General features: G+C 43.0%; 1 protein-coding gene across 1 annotated transcript; it reads right to left on the bottom strand.

The window, feature by feature from the left end:
- Positions 1 to 6,936: 6,936 nt before the first annotated feature.
- NUBP1 (NUBP iron-sulfur cluster assembly factor 1, cytosolic) lies at positions 6,937 to 18,540 on the bottom strand. Its single transcript, XM_054992909.1, has 11 exons — positions 18,414 to 18,540; positions 18,214 to 18,318; positions 16,244 to 16,377; positions 15,452 to 15,520; positions 14,504 to 14,536; positions 13,692 to 13,782; positions 12,441 to 12,595; positions 11,043 to 11,153; positions 9,555 to 9,657; positions 7,259 to 7,342; positions 6,937 to 7,075 (listed from the first exon to the last, which is right to left on the bottom strand). The coding sequence occupies exons 1-11, from the start codon at positions 18,484 to 18,486 to the stop codon at positions 7,023 to 7,025; spliced, it is 1,011 nt and encodes a 336-aa protein (XP_054848884.1). The 5' UTR covers positions 18,487 to 18,540; the 3' UTR covers positions 6,937 to 7,022.
- Between the last annotated feature and the right edge of the window lie 1,350 nt (positions 18,541 to 19,890).

Below are 19,890 nucleotides of genomic sequence, written 5' to 3'. Positions count from 1 at the left end.
TATTGTTAGTTACTCAATCCTCATGTTTAAACCTTATCATTAATTATTCTCTATCAATGTTCTATCAGTTAACCTATACCTATCTATATATATATCAATCTGTTAATCTAACTGCTTATAAATTCACATTTCTCTTCCTCCCCCGGTAAAGTCACCCCTCTCTTTCATACTTTTATTATACTTCAGTAGTTCTCAAACTGCCACAGTTTTCCTCCCACCTCCCATTTCTTCTCCAGATATTGTTTCAGCTTCTCCCAGTCTGTGTTAAACTGCCCTGAGTCCAGATCCCTCAGTTTTCTTGTCATCTTATCCATTTCAGCCATGTACAGCAATTTGTAGATCCAATCTTCAATAGTTGGCACTTCTTGTACTTTCCATTTTTGCGCATACAAAAGTCTAGCTGCTGCTGTCATGTAAAATATCAACGTCCTGTGTTGGGCTGGAATTCCCTCCATTCCCAAGTTCAGTAGCAGGAGTTCTGGGTTCTTATTAATTTGAAATTGTAAAATTTCACTCATTTCTCTTATTATTTCCCCCCAGTACTACCTGGCTACCTCACACGACCACCACATATGATAGAGGGAGCCCTCATGCTTCTTACATTTCCAGCATTTATTAGAAGTATTCAAATTCCCTAGCGCAATCTTCTTTGGTGTCATGTACCAACGATAGATCATTTTATAAATATTCTCTTTAATATTAGTACATGTCGTTATCTTCATTGTAGTTTTCCACAAGTATTCCCATGCCTCCATTGTTATTTCTTTGTTAAAATTTATAGCCCATTTCACCATTTGTGTTTTAACTGTCTCATCCTCGGTATACCATTTCAACAGTACTTGGTATACCTTGGATATTCTTTTCTTGTCTTCTTTAAGAAGGGTCTGCTCTAGTTCCGAGTTCTCTGTTCGTATGCCCCCCTTTGCAGAGTCCGAATTGTATAAGTCTCTAATCTGTCTATACTGGAACCAATCATAGTTAGGTGATAGTTCCTCTTGCGTCTTTATTCTAAGTTTAGATACTTCAATTTTAGTTATTTCTTTGTACGTTAAACATTGTTGTTCATTATCAACAGCTCTCGGATCTATCACCTCATATGGAACCACCCACAAGGGGGTTCCTTCTTGTAGGTAAATTCTATACTTCTTCCAGATTGTATATAAACTTCTCCTTACAAAATGATGCAGGAACATCGAGTTGACCTTTACTTTGTCATGCCATAGGTATGCGTGCCATCCAAAAATTTTTTTGTATCCCTCTAGGGCTAGTAGTTTCTTATTCTTTAATGTCATCCACTCTTTTAACCAAACTAGGCAGATTGCATCGTGATAAAGTCTCAGGTTGGGCAGTTGCATTCCGCCTCTTTCCTTTGCATCTTGTAAAACTTTTACTTTCACTCGAGGCTTCTTGCCTGCCCAAACAAAATCTGATATTTTCCTCTGCCATTTTTCAAATTGTTTAGAGTCTCTGATGATTGGTATTGTCTGTAGCAAAAACATTACTCTTGGTAACACATTCATCTTAACTGCTGCAATCCTGCCCAACCATGACAAGTTCAATCTATTCCACTTGATCAAGTCTCTCTCTATCTGAGTCCATAATCTTTCATAATTATTCTTGAACAAATCTATATTTTTTGCAGTCAGCTCAACTCCCAAGTATTTCACCTTACTAGTTACTTCACAATCCGTTGTTTCCATTAACAATTGTTGTTTCTGCTTAGTCATGTTTTTGCATAATATCTTTGACTTCTTTTTGTTAATGAAGAAACCTGCCAAGTCTCCAAACTCCTTGATCTTATCTATCACTTTTGGCATGTTCTCCAGTGGGTCTTCTACAATTAGCATTATGTCATCTGCAAATGCTCTGACCTTATATGAATAGTCCTTTATTTTTATTCCTCGTATTTCCTCATCTTGTCGTATTTGTATCATCAGAATCTCCAATACTAAAATGAACAACAATGGAGATAACGGGCAACCTTGTCTCGTTCCTTTACTAATCGTCAATTTCTTGGTCAATTCATCATTCACTACAATTGCTGCAGTCTGGTCTCTATAAATTTCCTTAATTGCTCTGACAAATCTTTCTCCCAGTTGTAGCTTTTCCATAGTGGCAAACATAAAGTCCCAGTTTAAATTGTCAAACGCTTTTTCAGCGTCAACAAAGAAGAAACCAACCTCTTTGTCACAACGCTTATCATAATATTCAATAGCATTGATCACTGTCCTTAAGTTGTCTCTTATTTGTCTGTCTGGCAAAAAGCCTGCTTGTTCCTCCTCTATGACTTCCGAGAGCCACCCCTTCAATCTCTCCGCCAATATCTTCACAAAAATTTTATAGTCATTGTTAAGTAGTGATATAGGTCTGTAATTTTTCACGTTGGTCAGGTCTTGGCCCTCTTTTGGGATCAATGATATATTCGCTTCACTCCAAGTATCTGGAATCCTTTGATCCCTAAAAACTCCATTCATCACCTCTTTTAGGAATGGTGCCAGTTCATTGGCCATTGTCTTATAAAATTTAGCCGTAAGTCCATCTGGCCCTGGCGCCTTTCCTAGATTTGCGGATTGTATTGCCTTGCTTATTTCCTCGTCAGTTACTTCACTGTTCAACTTATTTCTCCAAGCTTCCGAGATTTCTGGAAGTTTGGTTTTCTCCAGATATGTTGCTATTGATTCTTTGTTTACTTCTTTTTTGTTATACAGCTTAGCATAAAATTTATAAAAGGCTCTACTAATGGTAGTCTGCTCCAAGTACGTTTTATTTTCTTCACAGATTTTATTTATTATTTTCTTTTCCCTTTTCTTCTTCAATTGCCATGCCAAATATTTCCCAGGTTTATTAGCACCCTCAAACACTTTTTGATTCAGTCTTTTAAGGTTCCACTCCAATTCTTTATTACCCATTGCTGCTAGCTGTTCTTGAAGAATTTTAATTTCCTGGTATATTTTCTTTTTCCCTGGTCTCTTTTTTAACTGTGTTTCTTTGGCTTTTATTTTCTCCTCAATCTCTTGTCTTTTCTCCTCTTTCTTTTTTCTTGCTCTGCCATTTAAGTCCATTAGTATGCCCCTTACAACCGCCTTGTACGCATCCCAAACTTTGTTGGTTGGTACTTCTTTATTCACGTTGTACTGTATAAAAAACTTTGTCTCTCTTCTCAGTATTTCCATATTCTCTCTTTCCTGTAACAAGTCCTCATTTATTCTCCAGGCTTTCCTTTTTCTCCTTTTTCCAAATTTCCACATAATTGGGTTGTGATCTGAGCCTACCATCGGCATTATTTCTACCTCCTTAGTCCATAACGCTAAGTCTTTTGAGGCCCAGATCATATCGATTCTTGATAGTGTAAAATGCCTTGCAGAATAAAAAGTAAACTGTCTAGTTTTAGGATATTCTCTCCTCCATACATCTTCGAGAGTCTCTTGTTGAATCAACTCAAAAAAAAGCTTTGGCAATAGTCCTCTTTTCTTTTGTGCTGTTGTAGTCTTTTTGTCTAGTTCCAAATCTGTCACTCCATTGAAGTCTCCAGCAAGAATTATCTGGTCATATGCAAGATCGTCTAAGTGCTTCCTTAAATCCTCAAAGAAGCTTTCCTTTGCACCGTTAGGCGCATAAAGTCCGACTACCAACACTCTCTTTAAATTCCAATTACATTCCACTGCTACAAATCTAGCTTCTACATCTCTCATAACAAATTTTGGCTGCAGCTCCTCTTTTATGTACAACACCACTCCTCTTTTTTTCTTGTTGGAGGCCGCTACAAATTCTTTGCCCAATTTTCCAGATTTTAAATATTTTACATCCTGTTTTCTAATGTGGGTCTCTTGCAAACAAACAATATCACATTTTTGTTTTAGTAGCCAATGAAAAATATTTTTCCTCTTATTCGGTGAGTTTAGTCCATTTACATTCCAAGATAATACTTTACACTCCATATTCATAGTTTTGTTGGTAAGTCTTTTTCATTGTCCTTAATAAATCGCTCCATCTCTCGCTCAGATCTGATGCGTTTTTTTGCCCCTCCAAACTCAAAGGACACTCCTTCCGGTAGCTCCCATCTGTACCTGATATTCATGTCCTTCAAAGTCTGAATTAGCACTTTATATTTTTTCCGATCCAATAACACTGATCTGGGCAGTTCCTTCATTATAATGATCGTCTTGCCATCAATCTCCAATGGATCTTGAAACTGTTTTGTCACAATCCTCTCTTTCATGTTTCTAGTTGTAAACTGCACAATCACATCCCTTGGTAATTTCCTCTGGGTTGCAATTCTCGAGTTCACACGGTACGCCACATCTAGGATAGCCACAACTTCCTCCTCCTCCTTCCCCAGGTATTCAGCCAACACCTCAGTCATCTGTTCTTGCGCTGACTTCCCTTCCACTTCTGGCAGACCACGAAAACGAAGCTGCTTCTCCATGTGTTTAGTTTCTGCAACTGACATCCTCCCCTTCACCAATCTCATCTCTGTTTGTTGCGTGTCTATTAAATTCTCCATCGCGTCTTCTACTGTTTTAACTCTCTGCTGCGTTCCTTGTAGTTCACTACTAATCGTTTCCATACCTTTTTTCACTTCTGACAGCTCCGACTTTACTGTCTGTGTAACCTCTTTAACCTCTTTAATAAGCTCCAACTTCGTGTCCTTAAGTTCTTTAATCATATCTACAAGTTTTTTGTCCAAATTTTTATCCAGATTTTCTATTGCCGATTGCCACTCTTTTTTCGACATCGTGGGGCTTGCTTTAGCTCGCTCCCACGAATCTGCTCTCTTCCTTAGCTCCATGGCGTATAATTAAACGTTTTTCTTTTTTTTCAAATGTCCCAATCTTTACCAAAATTAAGTTTTAAAGTGTCCAAAATGTCGGGCGTCTTTTCTCTATGGTTTCTCTGTGTTGTTGTAATCCAAAATGGCCTACTTCCTCTTCCGCTGAAGCCGCGACCCTTCCCCTTTCAAGAATGGCGATTCCCTGCTTCCTGTCCTTCGGCAAGGGCCGCTTCTCTCCAGCCACTCTATTGTTGTTACGCACTTCCTGTCTCCCGTCTTCCCACAGCAGGTCTCGCGATGGTGTCTCTTTCCCACAGCTCCAAAGCCACAGGTATTCAAAACAATAGTCCGATTTCTGTAATAACTTCTTTAAACTTAGTCTCTTTTAAAATACGACTCCTGCCGAGTCTTCACCTCCTTTTCACTAGTCTGTTGCAGTTTAAAAATCTACTTTCTTTCCTCTCTGTTTTTGTCAATCTGTCCCGTTTCAAAAGATAGCGATCTTTACCTTCTCTTCACTTTTCTCGGGTTGTAATCACTGTTTCGATCTTAAATTCCCCTCTCAGCTTCCTTCCCCAATCGAAGCTTGGGTATGTAGGTCTTATGCCAACCGAATTGGCCCCAAAACTGCTGCAGAGATTATAGCCGACCCGTCGCAAGGTGGGACCTCAAGGATCGGGGGGAGACTCGTTGGGTAGAGCCCCCCCTCGTCCGAGATCTAACTCACCCTAGGGTCTTGAGCGTTCTTTGCCTGCTCCCCGCCTGAGAGCAGTCGGCCGCGGGCTATTTTCACCCCTCCGGCCGGTTAAAACGGCAGTCCGGTCAGCTCCGCGAATGGAGCTGCGTTAGACCTCCATGGATCCCAAACCGGAAGTCCATTGCAGCAACAGTTTCAAACATTTGAATCCAAAGGAGCAAAGCTGCACACTCAACCAACCATTAACCCTAGAGCTGCAGCTGCTGCTTGGACTGGCTGGCTGGCTCTTGATCTCCCTTAACCATACCATCCCACATAATCAGACTATCCTGTCTCTGCCACAGCAGCCTCTCAGTTCTCCCATCACCCTGGGTGCACTTCCAGGAGTGGGCTGGGAAGTGAAAGAGGCCATGATGCCAGCCAAGCAGAGTAACCCGTGGTGCTGCAAGCCACATTTGTGCTGCAGGGATCATATGGCTCAGCAGTGCAAATCTGTTGCTTCCTCCTGAAAACTGGCAGCACAGCAGGAAAAGACAGTTGGACAGCTCTGGGCCAAGTGGCCCCTGTAGCTCTGGCAGAGTCCCTAGAGCTAGGTCACGCTTGTTCTTGGTCACCAGTGATCCCGTAGGGCAGTGCCTGTCTCACCCCACCCCCAAGAAATTTCCTTTAAATTTAATAGCCGGTCTACCCCACATACCTCAAAGCCAGCAGAATTGGCATGGTGTAGGGATGATGGAGCGGCGGGGTGGTGGTGGTAGGAAGGAATGTGAAAGTTGGCAAAGGAGTCAAAAGGAAGGAGTGTAAATGTGGCAAAGGAGGACAAAGAGAGAAAAGGAACTTGAAAAGGGATAAGGAAGGAACATAAAAGGGGTCAGAAGCACATTGGCAGTTGCCATATTGGGGGGACACTCCTGCTGAAACTCTAGTTCTGAAATCTGAGTGGGTCCAAGGCCACACTCCACTCACTCAAGCCCATCCAACTGGACTGCCTACCTGTTCTAGCTTGCCTCCTCCTTGCATCTAGCAGTGCTTCCAGGGTGCCTCAACTGTTACACCTGGAAGTTCCAGAAAAATCTGTTAACTCATATTGCTAAAAAAAAAAAAATCACAACTGTTTGTCACCTAGCACATCACTGTACTTACCGAGACTGAATCTGGGAACAAGCCCACAAAGACCATGCTTTCAGGCTCCACTCATTTCAATAATTCTGTAAAAATGGCTTTCCATTTATGTCATGTTTACTGGGGCAGAAATTTTGCTGTGGCTCCTCATAAATAGAAGCAAAGGTTTCTGGATAGGCATATTATAGACTGAAGTTTCCTCTTGGGTTTATCCTCATTTGACTTTTTTGATGAAACAAAACATAGACTGGACTAGCCAGTTTGCTCCATTTGACAAAGCAGCATTTGTGTGAAAAACTTTGAATACATTGTTCCACTGAGCTTAAAGAACAACAAACCTCCCAGCTCAAACTCACACTTGGTAGTGAAAAACATTTATTTGCAAAATAAGACTTTGTATTATTCCTATGTATACATTCCTATGCTGGTTCTTTAAGGTTTTCGTTCTTCCTGAGGGCGGTCATGACTACAGTAGTTTTGGATTCCTGTAGACAAACAAAGTGAGAAGCATAATGCAGCACCCAGACATTCTGAGGTTGGAGGCAGGAAATTAAAATGCACACCCCTCTCTCTCCAACTGAATAGAAGGGGCGACCCGACCCCACCCCCGGGAATGCTCTGTGGCTAAACAAAGATGTGAGCTCACCACACCTCACTGTTGAACTTACTTTGGATGATATCCCTGTAGGATAATGTAGCTGGAGAATTTGGTATCTCTGAAAAGAATGACTGTCCTGTGTCACAGCTTTTTCCTGGAGGAAAAGAAAGTCCACACGAACCAGACAGTGAAATATTATTTAATATACTAATAGCCAACTGATCTGAGGATACTTAAATCTGAAGACTAGATCCATGAACAGACAAGACAGATCTTTCTACATAGCTGACAAATGGCCTAGATTTGCAGAAAAATCTGAAATCTTAAAAAAAAAAAACAAATGATAAAAGGAGCACCTGTAGCATTAACCAGATGCCCTCAGTGGCTGTTGCTAGGCAACTGTAACAGTTTAGTAAATATTCCATGCTTGGCTTCTGTCAGTAAAAGGCAGAGGGTGGGGACAAGACTTTTTCCATGGTTGTTTTGGTCTCTGAGGGGGGACTCATCAGAGCCAGGACCAGCAGCAACCACCAGCCCACTTGATACCACATGACTTGCATGATTTACCCAGGCCAAGCTGCTTGCTGTTGTTCAATGGATTGCTAAGAAAGTATCATGGAAAAAGCTGCAAAAAACAACAGCAACCCCCTCCCCTACAAAAGCCAGTGTAGTGACATGACTAGAGTTTCAGAGTAACATCTGGGAAGCCCAGGTTCAAATCACTGTTCTGCTGTGGAAGCTCACTGGGTGACTCTAATCCAGTCATACACGCTCAGCCTAGCTCTACCTCATGGGGCTGTTGTGAGGATATTATGGAGGCAAGGAGAATCATGTAAGCTCCTTTGGGTCCCCACTGTGGAGAAAGGCAGTACATAAATTAAGAAAATTAAGACATATAGGTGATGATGAAGGAAGCAGATAAACGGTAAGGTGTTTAGTGGGTTTGAAGGAAGTAGGGAAAGGTGAGCATATGGAGGTTGCCAGGAGGAGGGAAAGAGGAAATACTGTGGGGAAGGGGATGCAGGGGAAAGTGAAGTACCATCTAGCCCCATGCAACTGGCCGTAGGAGAGGCTGATGGGGGTGGGGGGAGTGAAGACAGGGGAGAACAAAGGTTGGTGGGAAGGAGAGAAAGAATTAAGGGGGAGAGGCTATGAAGGGCAGGGAATGGAATGGAAAGGGGACATGGTGAGGATGGGAAAATGAGATGTCCCCTGCAAGTCCCCACTTGTAGATTCTAATAGCCAAGTGGCCCAGATCTATGGCTCTTTAATCCTATGGATCAGGTCCCTTATACGAAAGGAAACTTCTAAAAAAATGAAATTTAGAGAATCCCCCAGGTTTCCAGAAAAAATCTAAACATTTTTTAAAATGGTAGGGGGAGTTAACCTCCCCCCCACCACCACCACTGAGGAGCATTATCTGCATTTGCGCACACAATGTGCCACTGCTGGCCTGGCTAAGTTTGCCTTCTTTACCATGTGCAGCAGATGGATGAGGGGGAGCTGCTGCTTGAGCCAAAAAGGTGTAGGTGAGCAGAGAAGGGTGAAGGCAGGTGCCACCCACTGCCATTATTTTTCCCCTCAGTGCAATGGAGGGAAGGCAAAGCTGAGGGGAGGGGAGCCTTGAGGAGGATGGTCATGGAGGGCAGAATAACATGGGGCAGAGCACCAAAGGCTGGAGGGTGCAGGTGGAGAGCTGCCTTCAGCACCAGGAGTGCAGACAGTAGTTTCCAAGGAAGGACACAACTTCCAGTGCCAACACAGGCTCTGCTTCCTTCTCTTCCGCAACAGCGGCTGCTGCCACTGCCAACACATGTCTGCTGCAGGGAGGGGTTGCTTGGCCACCTCCTTTCATGTTTGACATTCTGAATGGCCACAGAGGAGCGGGAGGGGAGGCAGATAGAGCACTGAGGATGGGTATGTGTGAGAGAGGGGAGGGGCACAGCGACAGAGCAAGAAGGGAAAAGTAAGGGTAAGTCAGACAGGCAGATGTCACTGGGGGATAAAGCAAGAAAGTGCATATGTGTGCATGTGTGTGTGTGCGAGAAGGCATTGGGGGAGGGAACAAGAAAAAGTTGGGGGATAGGAGAAAGAAAGTAATGGGGTGAGTGACAGAGAAAGAGAAGGAAAGCATGGGGAATAGGGAAAGGAGAGAGAGAAATACTGACAGAGAGAAAAAGACAGAAAGTGAGAAAATGGGTGGGGGAGAAGGGAGGGATGCAACAGGAGAGGGAACTTCCTTGCGAATTCCCACTTCCCTCCCCTCACAAAGAATCCAATCAGGACTTGTGCTAATCCGAACTATTTTTGTTCTATGTGGGCATCCAAATTAAATTCAGTTGTTGTATAACAAAACTTCAAGTTACCTATTTGAGGGTCCAGAGGCACTTTCCCCAGGAGAGGTACATTTAAAGTGAGGCACATCATCTCTGCGCCTCCTGTGGTTGGTGGGAATATCTGAGACTCCTTCTGTAACACAAAAGACAACAGCATGAAGCAACGTCAAAGGGCTGTACAGGAAGCAGGAGAGCTTGGCTTTGACCTGCTGTTTCAGAGGCACTGGTCTTCTGCTGCTCAGGACGTTGACAACCCAGGACCCCCTTCTGCTGCATAGCCCCAGAGAAGCTGGCCTCCTTGAAAATGTCCTGCTGCTGCAAATTTCCTGCACTGTGCAGAAGGTTGGACTAATGACCCTTAGGGTACCTTCCAGCTCTATGATTCTATGCTGCTTCTGGGGTTACGCAGCCATGCCACTCATATTCCCAGCCAGCCTGGAGTGAGATCTCAAAGGAGGCCCCCCCCCCAAGGGTGCTGAGGCTCAACACTTGCCCAGACGCGCACACAGATATCAGGCCTCACCACTGAGTGGAGGACCATACTAAAGCAGGGAAACAGGGAGGAAAATCCAAATGTATTGTGGAAAGTACCCTGAATTACTATGCCAGTGGCTTGTGTAGCTGGTGGCACAAATGCAGAAGAAACTATTTGGTGTTCTTATTATCTGGTAAGGACAACGAAAAAGGGGAGAAAAAGCAACCATCCTGCAAACAAAGGGTAACCAAAGAGGTTGGAACCTCTTATTATGCTTCAAGAACTGCCTTGTATATTCCAAAAAGTTTTCATCTGACTAGAATATTAACAGAATCTGGCTATTTTCCACCTCTAAGAAAAAGCTGCTCTCTCTAAACCTTACTGTTTCACTGTTAGTAAAGAATTTAGGTATCATAACTCCAACCAATGCAAATCTGGTACAGGAACATGGTCTGTTGCGAAGGCCAGGTATCCATCCCGCCTCCTTTCTTCTATGGTGCACAATTAAGGACAAGTTGTTTAAAAAACTCTTTTTCCCCATGACATAAAAATGCAGAGCATGTTTACCACATAAGCCAGGATTCTGTACCTCGAATAAAAGGATCACAGCTGTCACCCAAAACTACTTTATGATGTTTTTCCCACCCCTGATACATCATGATTTTCAGTACAGTCTATGAAAACGGCTTTCTCATAAATCTAAAGATTTCAGAACACATAAATCACTGAAGGTTTGGAAAAACTAAGAAAAATTAACACCTTTTGAAAGAACTACAGTTAAACTGCAAAATATAAAACTGGCTTGGGGGCTAATAATTTCAAATAAAAGAACATGAATAGGATGACACACAGTGGCAATAGTCTTATTTCTTGCCATTACCAAGTCCTGCAATGGTAATTGTACGTTTTAGCTCCTCTGCTTAGGAAGAAAATTCTTATTAATGCAGGCTAACATTTTGCCAAGACTTGGCAGAAGAAAAACAGCTCTTCCCAGGTATCGGCCCCAGCTACGCCAAGGCTCACACAGCAGAATGTTACTTTACCTTGCATTTCGGACACACAAAACCACTCATATTTTCAACTACTCCAATGACTGGAAGCTTCACCTTGCGGCAGAAATTTATCTCTTTTCGAACATCCTGAAGTGCCACTTCCTGTTTTAAAAAACAAAGCCACAAAAATACAACAGGTTATTAAATTCAGTTGTTACCTTGCATGGTCTCCCCACCATCACGACGTATTATTTTGTTTTATTGCAACAGACTGATAATGGCCTGGCAATGAATGCCCATCCAGCTCCTGGAGAAGAGACTCATTTCAACATTTTTTGGGCCCGAGTCATGTTTTAAATGACGATCTGAGGCTTATAACTAATGGTCCAAACCACTACAGTTATTCAGTTGCATAAGGTCTTGATAGTGCTTCTATTTAATTGGGAGGGAGGCAGAGTCCTGCTGAAGTATAAACAGCTGGCAGACCAAAGGTGGAGTGGAGGGAGTCCCACACAGCTTCTCACCACACCAAGACTACAGAGCAGCTGCTGTAACTCTGAGACCTTGCAGGGTGGCTTTCTGTGGCCGCCTAAATACATGCAAGTGGGTGGGGCTAGTAAGCCCATCATGTCTAGAGGGTACCAGCAAGCACTAGAATGACATCCATAGTCCTTACCCCCATCTCCTTCAAAAATCACACACACACATACAAACACCCTCTCGGAATTGCTGCTTTTGGCCTAACCGCTTCTCATACCCCACGGTCACCATTCCAGGAGCCCTTTCCTGATTTTGTCTCTGTGGTTCTTCCTCTTCCTGTTCTGACTCATTCGAATTCCACTGCTGGCTTGACCAAGCGTCTTCTGGCACCATTGTTGAAGTCAATGTCACATCTGGGAAAACCGGACAGGGGCTGCCCCTGAAGTGCTTCAATGGCCTCCTTCGCATGGAATCATTTGCCTGCCTGCCTGCCTTCCTTGCTACTGCCCCAGCACATTAACAGGCTGTTTTCAAACTTTTATAAACCACATTCAATAAACTGACACATCCCAATTAAGAACTTTTAGTCTCTAATGCTAATTGCTATCGCGAATTACTATCCCAGCCCTTCCACTAGTAAGTCCAAATAACTTTTTAATTCAAAAAGTAAAGCAGCTAATAACTGCCAAGGCACAGTAGTATAATAGTATAGTATAAAGCAAAATCCTGGATTCATCAGCATGCGATCATCCCAACACAACGAACCACAAAAAAAATGAACTGCAAAGACAAAAGATTCCTCATTGCCACCTATAAAACTGCTATGCTGGCTTCTGAGGGCATCCTTAGGTAGGCTGATTCACAATACTGAAGAAACAACAGAAGAGGTCCTGGGTTAGCAGTAAAGAGGATTTCACAAACCACATAGAACCAGATGGTGGGGTTTCCTCCAAAGCTCACATATCATACCTGGGGAGTGGTGATGATTACCGCCCCATCTATACAGGTAGCACCGAGATACTGCACTATGGACAAGTGCTCATCTGAGGTCCCTGGAGGCGTATCTACAATCAGGTAATCAATTTCTCCCCAGTCCACATCCCGGAGAAACTGCTTAATCATTCCTAAAAAACACAAAAACGTATGATTAAAGATTGAAACTGAATTCAAAGCCCCTCAAAAACTTAGCAAGTAGTCAACGTTTCCACTGTCTACGTTCAAAAAGGGAGTAGCAACAAGGTGCAGTTATTTAATAGAAAATGTTCAACTCCTGACATGTGTTGTCAGAGGAACATTACAGCTCCCTCTAGTGAATTCTGTAGCCAAATGCAGCTCAATTCACATAAGTGTCTATACCGAGTGTTCTGAAAGAAACAATGAGGTTTTTCAGAGACTGCAAGAGCTGGGTAAGGGCTGGGGTGGGGTGGGCCTTAAGCAATGGGGGGCTGGCAAGCCAGCGCTTAGAATCAGCAGCGCTGAGATTCCATACTGTGCAATGTTCATAGAAAATACAAAATGAAGCAGGGGTAGTATTGCTTCTTAATGTGGAAGGTCTCCAAATCCTCCATTCTTAGTGGGGGCAGAAGCTACAATCAATACGTTGTCCCTCTTCATATGGCTATCCTGTGAGACAAACACCAAACATTTTGTGAAAGACTGTTCGCTAACTACCGAAATTGTAAAACTTAACCTAAATACTATGGGCAGTGCATGAAGCAATTCCCGCCCACCTGCCAGTTCTCGAAAACAGAGCAGCTGATGATATTTGAACTTCAAAAATGCATGCTTATGAAGTGTCAGGCCAGACAAGACACTGGGAAATCCATGAATAGACTTCCAAAACCTGCTTAAATAGCAACACTGGCAGCTTCTGATTTCAATTATGGTTGTGGCAAAACCACTCTGCCTTGTGGCTTCTCTGACCTCAAAGTGCCTTCCAGCACCTTTTGCTCCATTTGGGAGGAAAACACACAAGTAGCGCATAATTATATGCTTCTTGGCCTCCAGCAAGTCCAACAGCAACTTCAGAGGTCAGGAAAACAGCAATCCAAGGGTGGGAGGTGGGGGTGGTGGTTTGTGTTTTAACAGCCCCCCATTCATATTGGAGGAGACAGCAGCAGCTATTTAGGAATAAAAAGAACTGGAAGCCACTGATCTTCCAGTGTCTAATCTGGTTTGATCCCAATTCTTTGCTGGCACTACTTCCTGCAAGATACAAACCATTCTTTTTGGGTCCTCTCCAAATAACAGCATCATCGGGGCTGCTGAGCAAGAATCCCACTGACATCACACCTAAATTTTCCTCAACGTACTGGAAAACACAAGTAGATACACATTTGGCCAAAACAGAGGACATATATTGTTGAAATTATGATGGCGAGATTTGAGTCCAGTAGCACCTTAAAGACCAACAAGATTTCCAGGGTATGGCCTTTGACTCTAGAAAGCTCGTACCTAGCAATCTTGTTGGCCTTTAAGGTACTACTGGACTCAAGTCTTGCTCTTCTACTGCAGTCCAACGCAGCTACCCATCTGAAACTGAAATTATTATTGCTCTTGTACCAGATGCCTTTGGTCCACTTTGGAAGCTATTTTTTAAAAGTGGCAATTCTCTTTTAGTGACCTCTTTACTATTAGATAATTCTCTTAATCAAATTAACTCTGGTTGTCTACTCAGAATATACTAACTTAGATAATTCTTTAAAATGTTTTTAATTCAAACGGTTAAATGTTTTAAAAATTAGTGTTGAAATGAATTTGCATAATTTAAAACGAAAAATACACAAAATATTCTTTATTAAATACTCTTGTGCCAATTCAGTTTCATAATGCAAGCCATTTTGCAGGCAGGCAAATATTCAATATCCACTAGATGGCAATTCAGCAATAAAAAATTTATCATATGAGCTAGTGTTTGTAACAAAATATTTCCACTTTGCTCCACTGCAGCCCACCCCCAACCCCTAACTATGGAAGGCTGCAGACACTCAGGAAGAGCATAAACGCATGAGAGTGTTTTTAAAATAACTCACCACTGGAGACCATCCAGATCCACTTTGGTGAACCTGAGGGTGTGAATATTTTGAAATGTTTACACAGAAGACACACATATAGCCAGTAGCTAAACAATCAAGAGTGGGAAGGCATGAAGGGACGAACTGGTGCTGGGCTCTCATGGCCCTTTCTTATATGCCCAGGGTAATGCCAATCGTCACTTTGGGATTAGGAAGGAATTTTCCTCCTGGAAGTTTTTTGCCTTCTTCTGGGCATACAGGAGGGTTCACTGGGGGTAGTGAGGGGAGGAGATGGCTGTGAATTTCCTTCATTGTGCAGGGGGGGTTGGACTGGATGACCCTTTGCGGGTATCTTCCAGCTCTATATTTCTAGAGTGCTTCAGATCTGCAGGCATCGGTTTGGATCCAGTGGTGGAATAGTACTGCTTCCCACCACCCCAGTACAGCCCACCAACCTCCATGAAATAATGCTTCTGAGAAATGGAGGACCTTGAGAAATGACATGAGGGGAGGGGGCCTGCAGCACGAGGTGGAAATCGTTGGAAATTGCCCATTTAGTCTGGATCCAAGCCACTGTAGGGCAGATGTACTACAGGAAAAAAGAAAACATGTACAAGGAATCCAAAAAAAATATGGGCTTTGCTAAAAGCAGACCAAATTTTCTTGTTCTAACAAAAGCTGCTGGCATCTAGGCAAAAGCTGCTCTCAAACTCTGTAAAGAAACTGGCAATTCTTTAACTTGAGAAGAACATTAATGTACTATGATATGCACCAATATGACCGCTGCTCACCATTCCCAGCGGTTTTAACAGATGAGCATTACTGTGCTAATTACTGAAACTAAGGTGGAAGGAGTCACCAGAGCCAGTTAGGAAGTTCTGCATATTTCAAGCAGCACAAATTCCTTAAGAAACATTTATCTGAACAATGCTGCAAAACCAGCTCTCTTGCTTCGTGCTGTCATACCTGCTCTCCCTCTAGACCCATTATTTTTGGAATGGATGGTCCACAAATGTCAATGTCTAGGACAGCAACCTAGAGAGATAAAAAAGGAACGTGAGAAAGCAAGAATCTGTAATTAAGAGAACACCACACAGGAAAATTGTGAACATCAGAAATTACTAAGTGAATTGCACTTAATTCCACAAGATGACACCCAGTACAATCCTAAGCATCTGGTATTCAGTCAGTCCCACAGAGTTCAACAGAAGTTACTACCCAGTAGGAGCGTTGCTATAAAAGCAAATATTACTCATCAGGGGTAAAATAGATGTTCTATGTATTACGCACATGCATGACAGTATCGATGACTAACCCAGACTGTGAAAGCCAAAAAACCATTACAAAATTTACACATGCCCACAAATTTTCTACTAAATGTATAGAAAAGAAAAAAAAGTTATGTACAATACACATCATCAGGAGAGTGGATCATTATTTAATCTGTGCATGTAAATACTGTATAAAACACATCCATTAAACCTTGCTTGTGCAGCTTAAAGAAGTAATTATAACAAAAATCTTTAAAAGTAATATGAATACAGCTTTTTTAACTGTAAAAGAATTTGTAAATAAAAACTACCAACATGTATTACTGCCACAATTTAAAACTGATGTTTCTACACTACCGCATCTGTAGCTATTCTTTCAAACCTTGACTAAAGCCATGTAAATCAGCAGGGATGGAACAGTTACTTACTATCTGCCCCCTGCCACAATACAGGCTTTTAAAAAATGGATTATAAAGAAAAGACACACCTGCTTGTTTTCATCCTCTGCTAAGCCATGTGCCAAGTGTGCGCTGAAGGTGCTCTTGCCAACTCCTCCTTTCCCAGACAACACCAGGATCTTGTGCTTCACAGTTTTCATTTTCTCCTTGATTTCTTCGATAGCTGCACAGAAAGAAAAGTCAGTTTGCTCGTGAAGGGCTGCTCAGTGAACATGCATGCTCAGTTTGTAGGAAATTCTCCATGCAGAAGAAAGTTCCTTTGGCTCACTTCCAAAATCTCCACCTGCAGTGGGTGAATTGGAATGTTCTAAGGACATACATCAATCATCTGAACTGAAAAACAGACAGCATTTTTAAAAGTTGCATGCAAGAGGGAATACGAGCATTGGATGAGTGCCTCATCTCTCACAGGACAAGCTGAACCCCCCCCCCCTCTTCTATATTACTCTCCAAAAGGCCTAGGAGCCCACTCTCCTCCTTTGCATCCAACTGACCAGGCAAGAGCCATGACTTGACTCAGCGTTTCTCTTTCCACAAGTGTTTTGACTAAGAGCCAAACCATTAATCAGAAATATCTCAAGACTAGTATAAACTTACACAACAAATTTGTTCTTCAGACCATCTTGGTCACTCTATCCCTTTGAGCTATTAGTTCGACCATTGCCAGATAGAAGTGCATTCTCAATGGCTGCACCTGCTCAGCGGAATGGCCCTGCTGAAGAGGTCAGGAAGGCACCCACTTGGGGGAAATTCTGAAAAATGTGCAGGGTGGAGTTATTCAGAAGAGCCACACCTAGATTTGTCCAAGGAGTTATGCAGTTGTACCTACTTGGTATTTCTTCATTTTATTTAACTGCATGTATTATCATTGTGGCCCATTTTGAATCTAGTCACAAAGAAAGCCTTTACAGGAAAGTAATTATTCAACCATAGTAATCATTTATTAGATACTGGAATGAGATTAACCAATTAGAATGTGTTCTGCAAGCACTGCTGTGATATGCATTAAATTCTCTTATTAACTGCTTTAATTGCAAAAAGTCAGTATGGTTTGCTTACTAAGATACTCTTTTAGGGTCAGCCCTGTGGGTTAAAGATGCAGGTATTTTGCCAATCAGGTGCTGACAGCAACGCCATCCCAAATTAGAATGGGTTTTTGATCAAGGTTTCAGGTGAGTAGCTGTGTCGGTCTGCAGCAAAACATCAAAAACTGAGTCCGGAGATACCTTGTGTATGTTATGTACCATCAAGTCACCTCCGACCTATGGCAACCCTATGAATGAAAGACCTCCACAATGTACTATTGTTAACAGACTTGCTCAGATCTTGCAAACTGGAGAATGTGGCTTCTTTTATTAAGTCAAGCCATCTCATTTTAGGTCTTCCTCTTTTCCTTACTGCCTTGTACTTTTCCTAGCATTATTGACTTTTCCAGAGAATCTTGTCTTCTCGTAATGTGACCAAAGTACAACAGACTCAGTTTTGTCATTTTAGCTTCTAGGGAGCTTAAAGACCAAGATTCTCATGATATAAGCCTTTGAGTGACAGAATATCCGATAAAGGAAACACGGACTCTTGAAAACTTATATTCTGGAAATCTTGGTCTTTAAGGTGCCACTGGATTCAAATTTTGCTGTTTATGATCAAGTTACACATAGGTTGCTGAAATAAAAAAATTGGAATTGTGTAATAAAAGTTTAATATAAAACAAAAACATGCCCAGTTGCTTTCTCCTAACTCAGACCCCTCAGTCGAGCTAAAAATTACATTTTGGAAGAATTATGACACCAAAGAAGTTTAACTTAGGCAGAGTTCCACCTTACAGTGTCCACTGGAATCAATGGGCTCGGACCAGCGTAGTCACTGCCATTCTTTCCATGCTCTTACAAGCTCTGCGAGGCAGGCCAGAGGCATTCGCCCCGTTACTGCAGGGAGCCTAAGAGAGGGAGGGGGGGTTCCCTCCGCTCTCTCGCATTCCCTCGTCTCCGCTCGGCCTTACCTGGATCGGGGCCGGCGGGCTGGGCCGAGGAACACAAGCCCTGGTTGGGGCATCCCTGGCAGGCGGCGGCCTTGCCCGCCTGGTCGCTGCCGGTGCCGGGGCACTCTGAGGAGACACAAAAGGGTGAAAGAGCCGCGTTGAGGAGCGAGAGCCGGACCTGCTGGGACCAGGCCTGGGACCAGAGCGCCTTTCCCCCTCACCGTGAGGCGGCACGTCCACCAGCGCCGGCCCGACCCTCTCTGCCATGGCGGAAGCAACCGCCGGAAAAAACATAGGCGCACTTCCGGCCAAGCGCTCGCCTCCGAGAACCTCCCCACTCTCAGAAGGCAAAAAGACCACTTCCGAGTGTACCTTGCAGAAACCTGACCCCACATATGCCGAATTGCGGACACACTTCCGGTTGTGTTGGGGAAATAAGCTCCCCTTCAGTTCGGCCCCTCTTCCATCGCGTTCCGGATCCGAATCCGTCCATTCAGTGTGCAGCTGTTATGTTTAATGTCTTGGATTATGGATACCTGGAGGGCGGGGGCGGCGAGGTCTCCGCTCACATGTGAACACTGAAAAGCCCATGGTTGCCAACATCTAGGTGAGGCTTGGCGGTCTCCTAGAATTGTAACTGACCTTCAGGCTACAGATCCTGTGGATGGAATAGCAGCTTCAGAGGGTGAACTTTATGATAGAGCATAAAGTCTTTGAGAAACGGAAGTCCTGGACTGAGATTGCATTCCCACCAAGATCCTTCCTCTCTCTAAATTCTGCCTTGCTTGCTCAGGTGCTGCCCACAAAGCTCAAGGAATTTCCCAAGCTGGAGTTGGCAACCTTGTGTGTAGTAACTAGACTAGTCATTTAATACACTGTTGCATAATCGAGATTTGAACCCTAGATTTTAGTCTAACACTAACCGCCACAGCATATTCAGGATGTGCATGCACTTAGAAGTGCCTGGCCAGAAAGGTTACAATGACCCCCTTACCTGAAGAAGTGAGCCATGACTCATGAAAGCTCATGCCCTGCCACACATTTTGTTAGTCTTATAGGTTCTACTGGACTCTTTTCTAATGACCCCATTTTATAGCATTTTAGCTTATGTGTCCAGCTGATGTCTTTTTCCTCCACACAGACTGCTGAGAAAACTGTGTGTGCACATGTGTGCGTGCATGTGCAACATTGGCATATGAATGAGTGCCACCAATGCAGTGGATTAAGATGTGAGATTCTTTGACTGTTATCACATAATGCCTTGATGCAACTCCTCTGTGATCTTACAACCTATTAACAGCCACTTAAAATGAAGGGATTGTCCCTATACCACTGTTTGTTTACTGCCTTCCTGAGAGTAACATCTTTCTCTAGAATAGGATTTTGGTTGAGAGCTGCAGGTAATCCCAAGAGAGGGGTCCTCCTCTTTTTATGATATGTATGCTGTGGTTGTTGTTCCCCAAGTATGAGTTTTGCTTTTTAAATTTGGTTCCTTATGCTAATACAGAGCTGGACAAATCCCAGGTGCCAGGTTGCCATGGTGCCTAGAAACTTGATTGTGTGTGGCGCCTAGTATTTTACTCAATGATTTTATTGTAGTCTCTTTGTCAGCAATCCTCCATAGAAGAACAAAGATTATTTATCATTTCACGTTATAATTTGTTTTATTGTATGACCCCAAAATATAGGCACATGAAG

Source organism: Eublepharis macularius, chromosome 12 (assembly GCF_028583425.1).
Source record: "Eublepharis macularius isolate TG4126 chromosome 12, MPM_Emac_v1.0, whole genome shotgun sequence".
NCBI classification, from domain to species: domain Eukaryota; kingdom Metazoa; phylum Chordata; class Lepidosauria; order Squamata; family Eublepharidae; genus Eublepharis; species Eublepharis macularius.
Note: the sequence above shows the minus strand (reverse complement) of the source record. Positions and strands in the feature narration are given on the sequence as shown.

What these genes read in the sequence shown, in the direction of transcription:
- NUBP1 (XM_054992909.1), bottom strand. Translation starts at nt 18,486, where the DNA reads ATGTTTTTTCCGGCGGTTGCTTCCGCCATGGCAGAGAGGGTCGGGCCG. An exon ending in GAGAGGACCCAAAAAGAATG is followed by an intron (nt 12,596 to 13,691) that starts GTTTGTATCTTG and finishes TGTGTTTTTTAG; the next exon opens with GAATGATTAAGCAGTTTCTC. An exon ending in TAATCATCACCACTCCCCAG is followed by an intron (nt 11,154 to 12,440) that starts GTATGATATGTG and finishes TTTTTAAAACAG; the next exon opens with GAAGTGGCACTTCAGGATGT.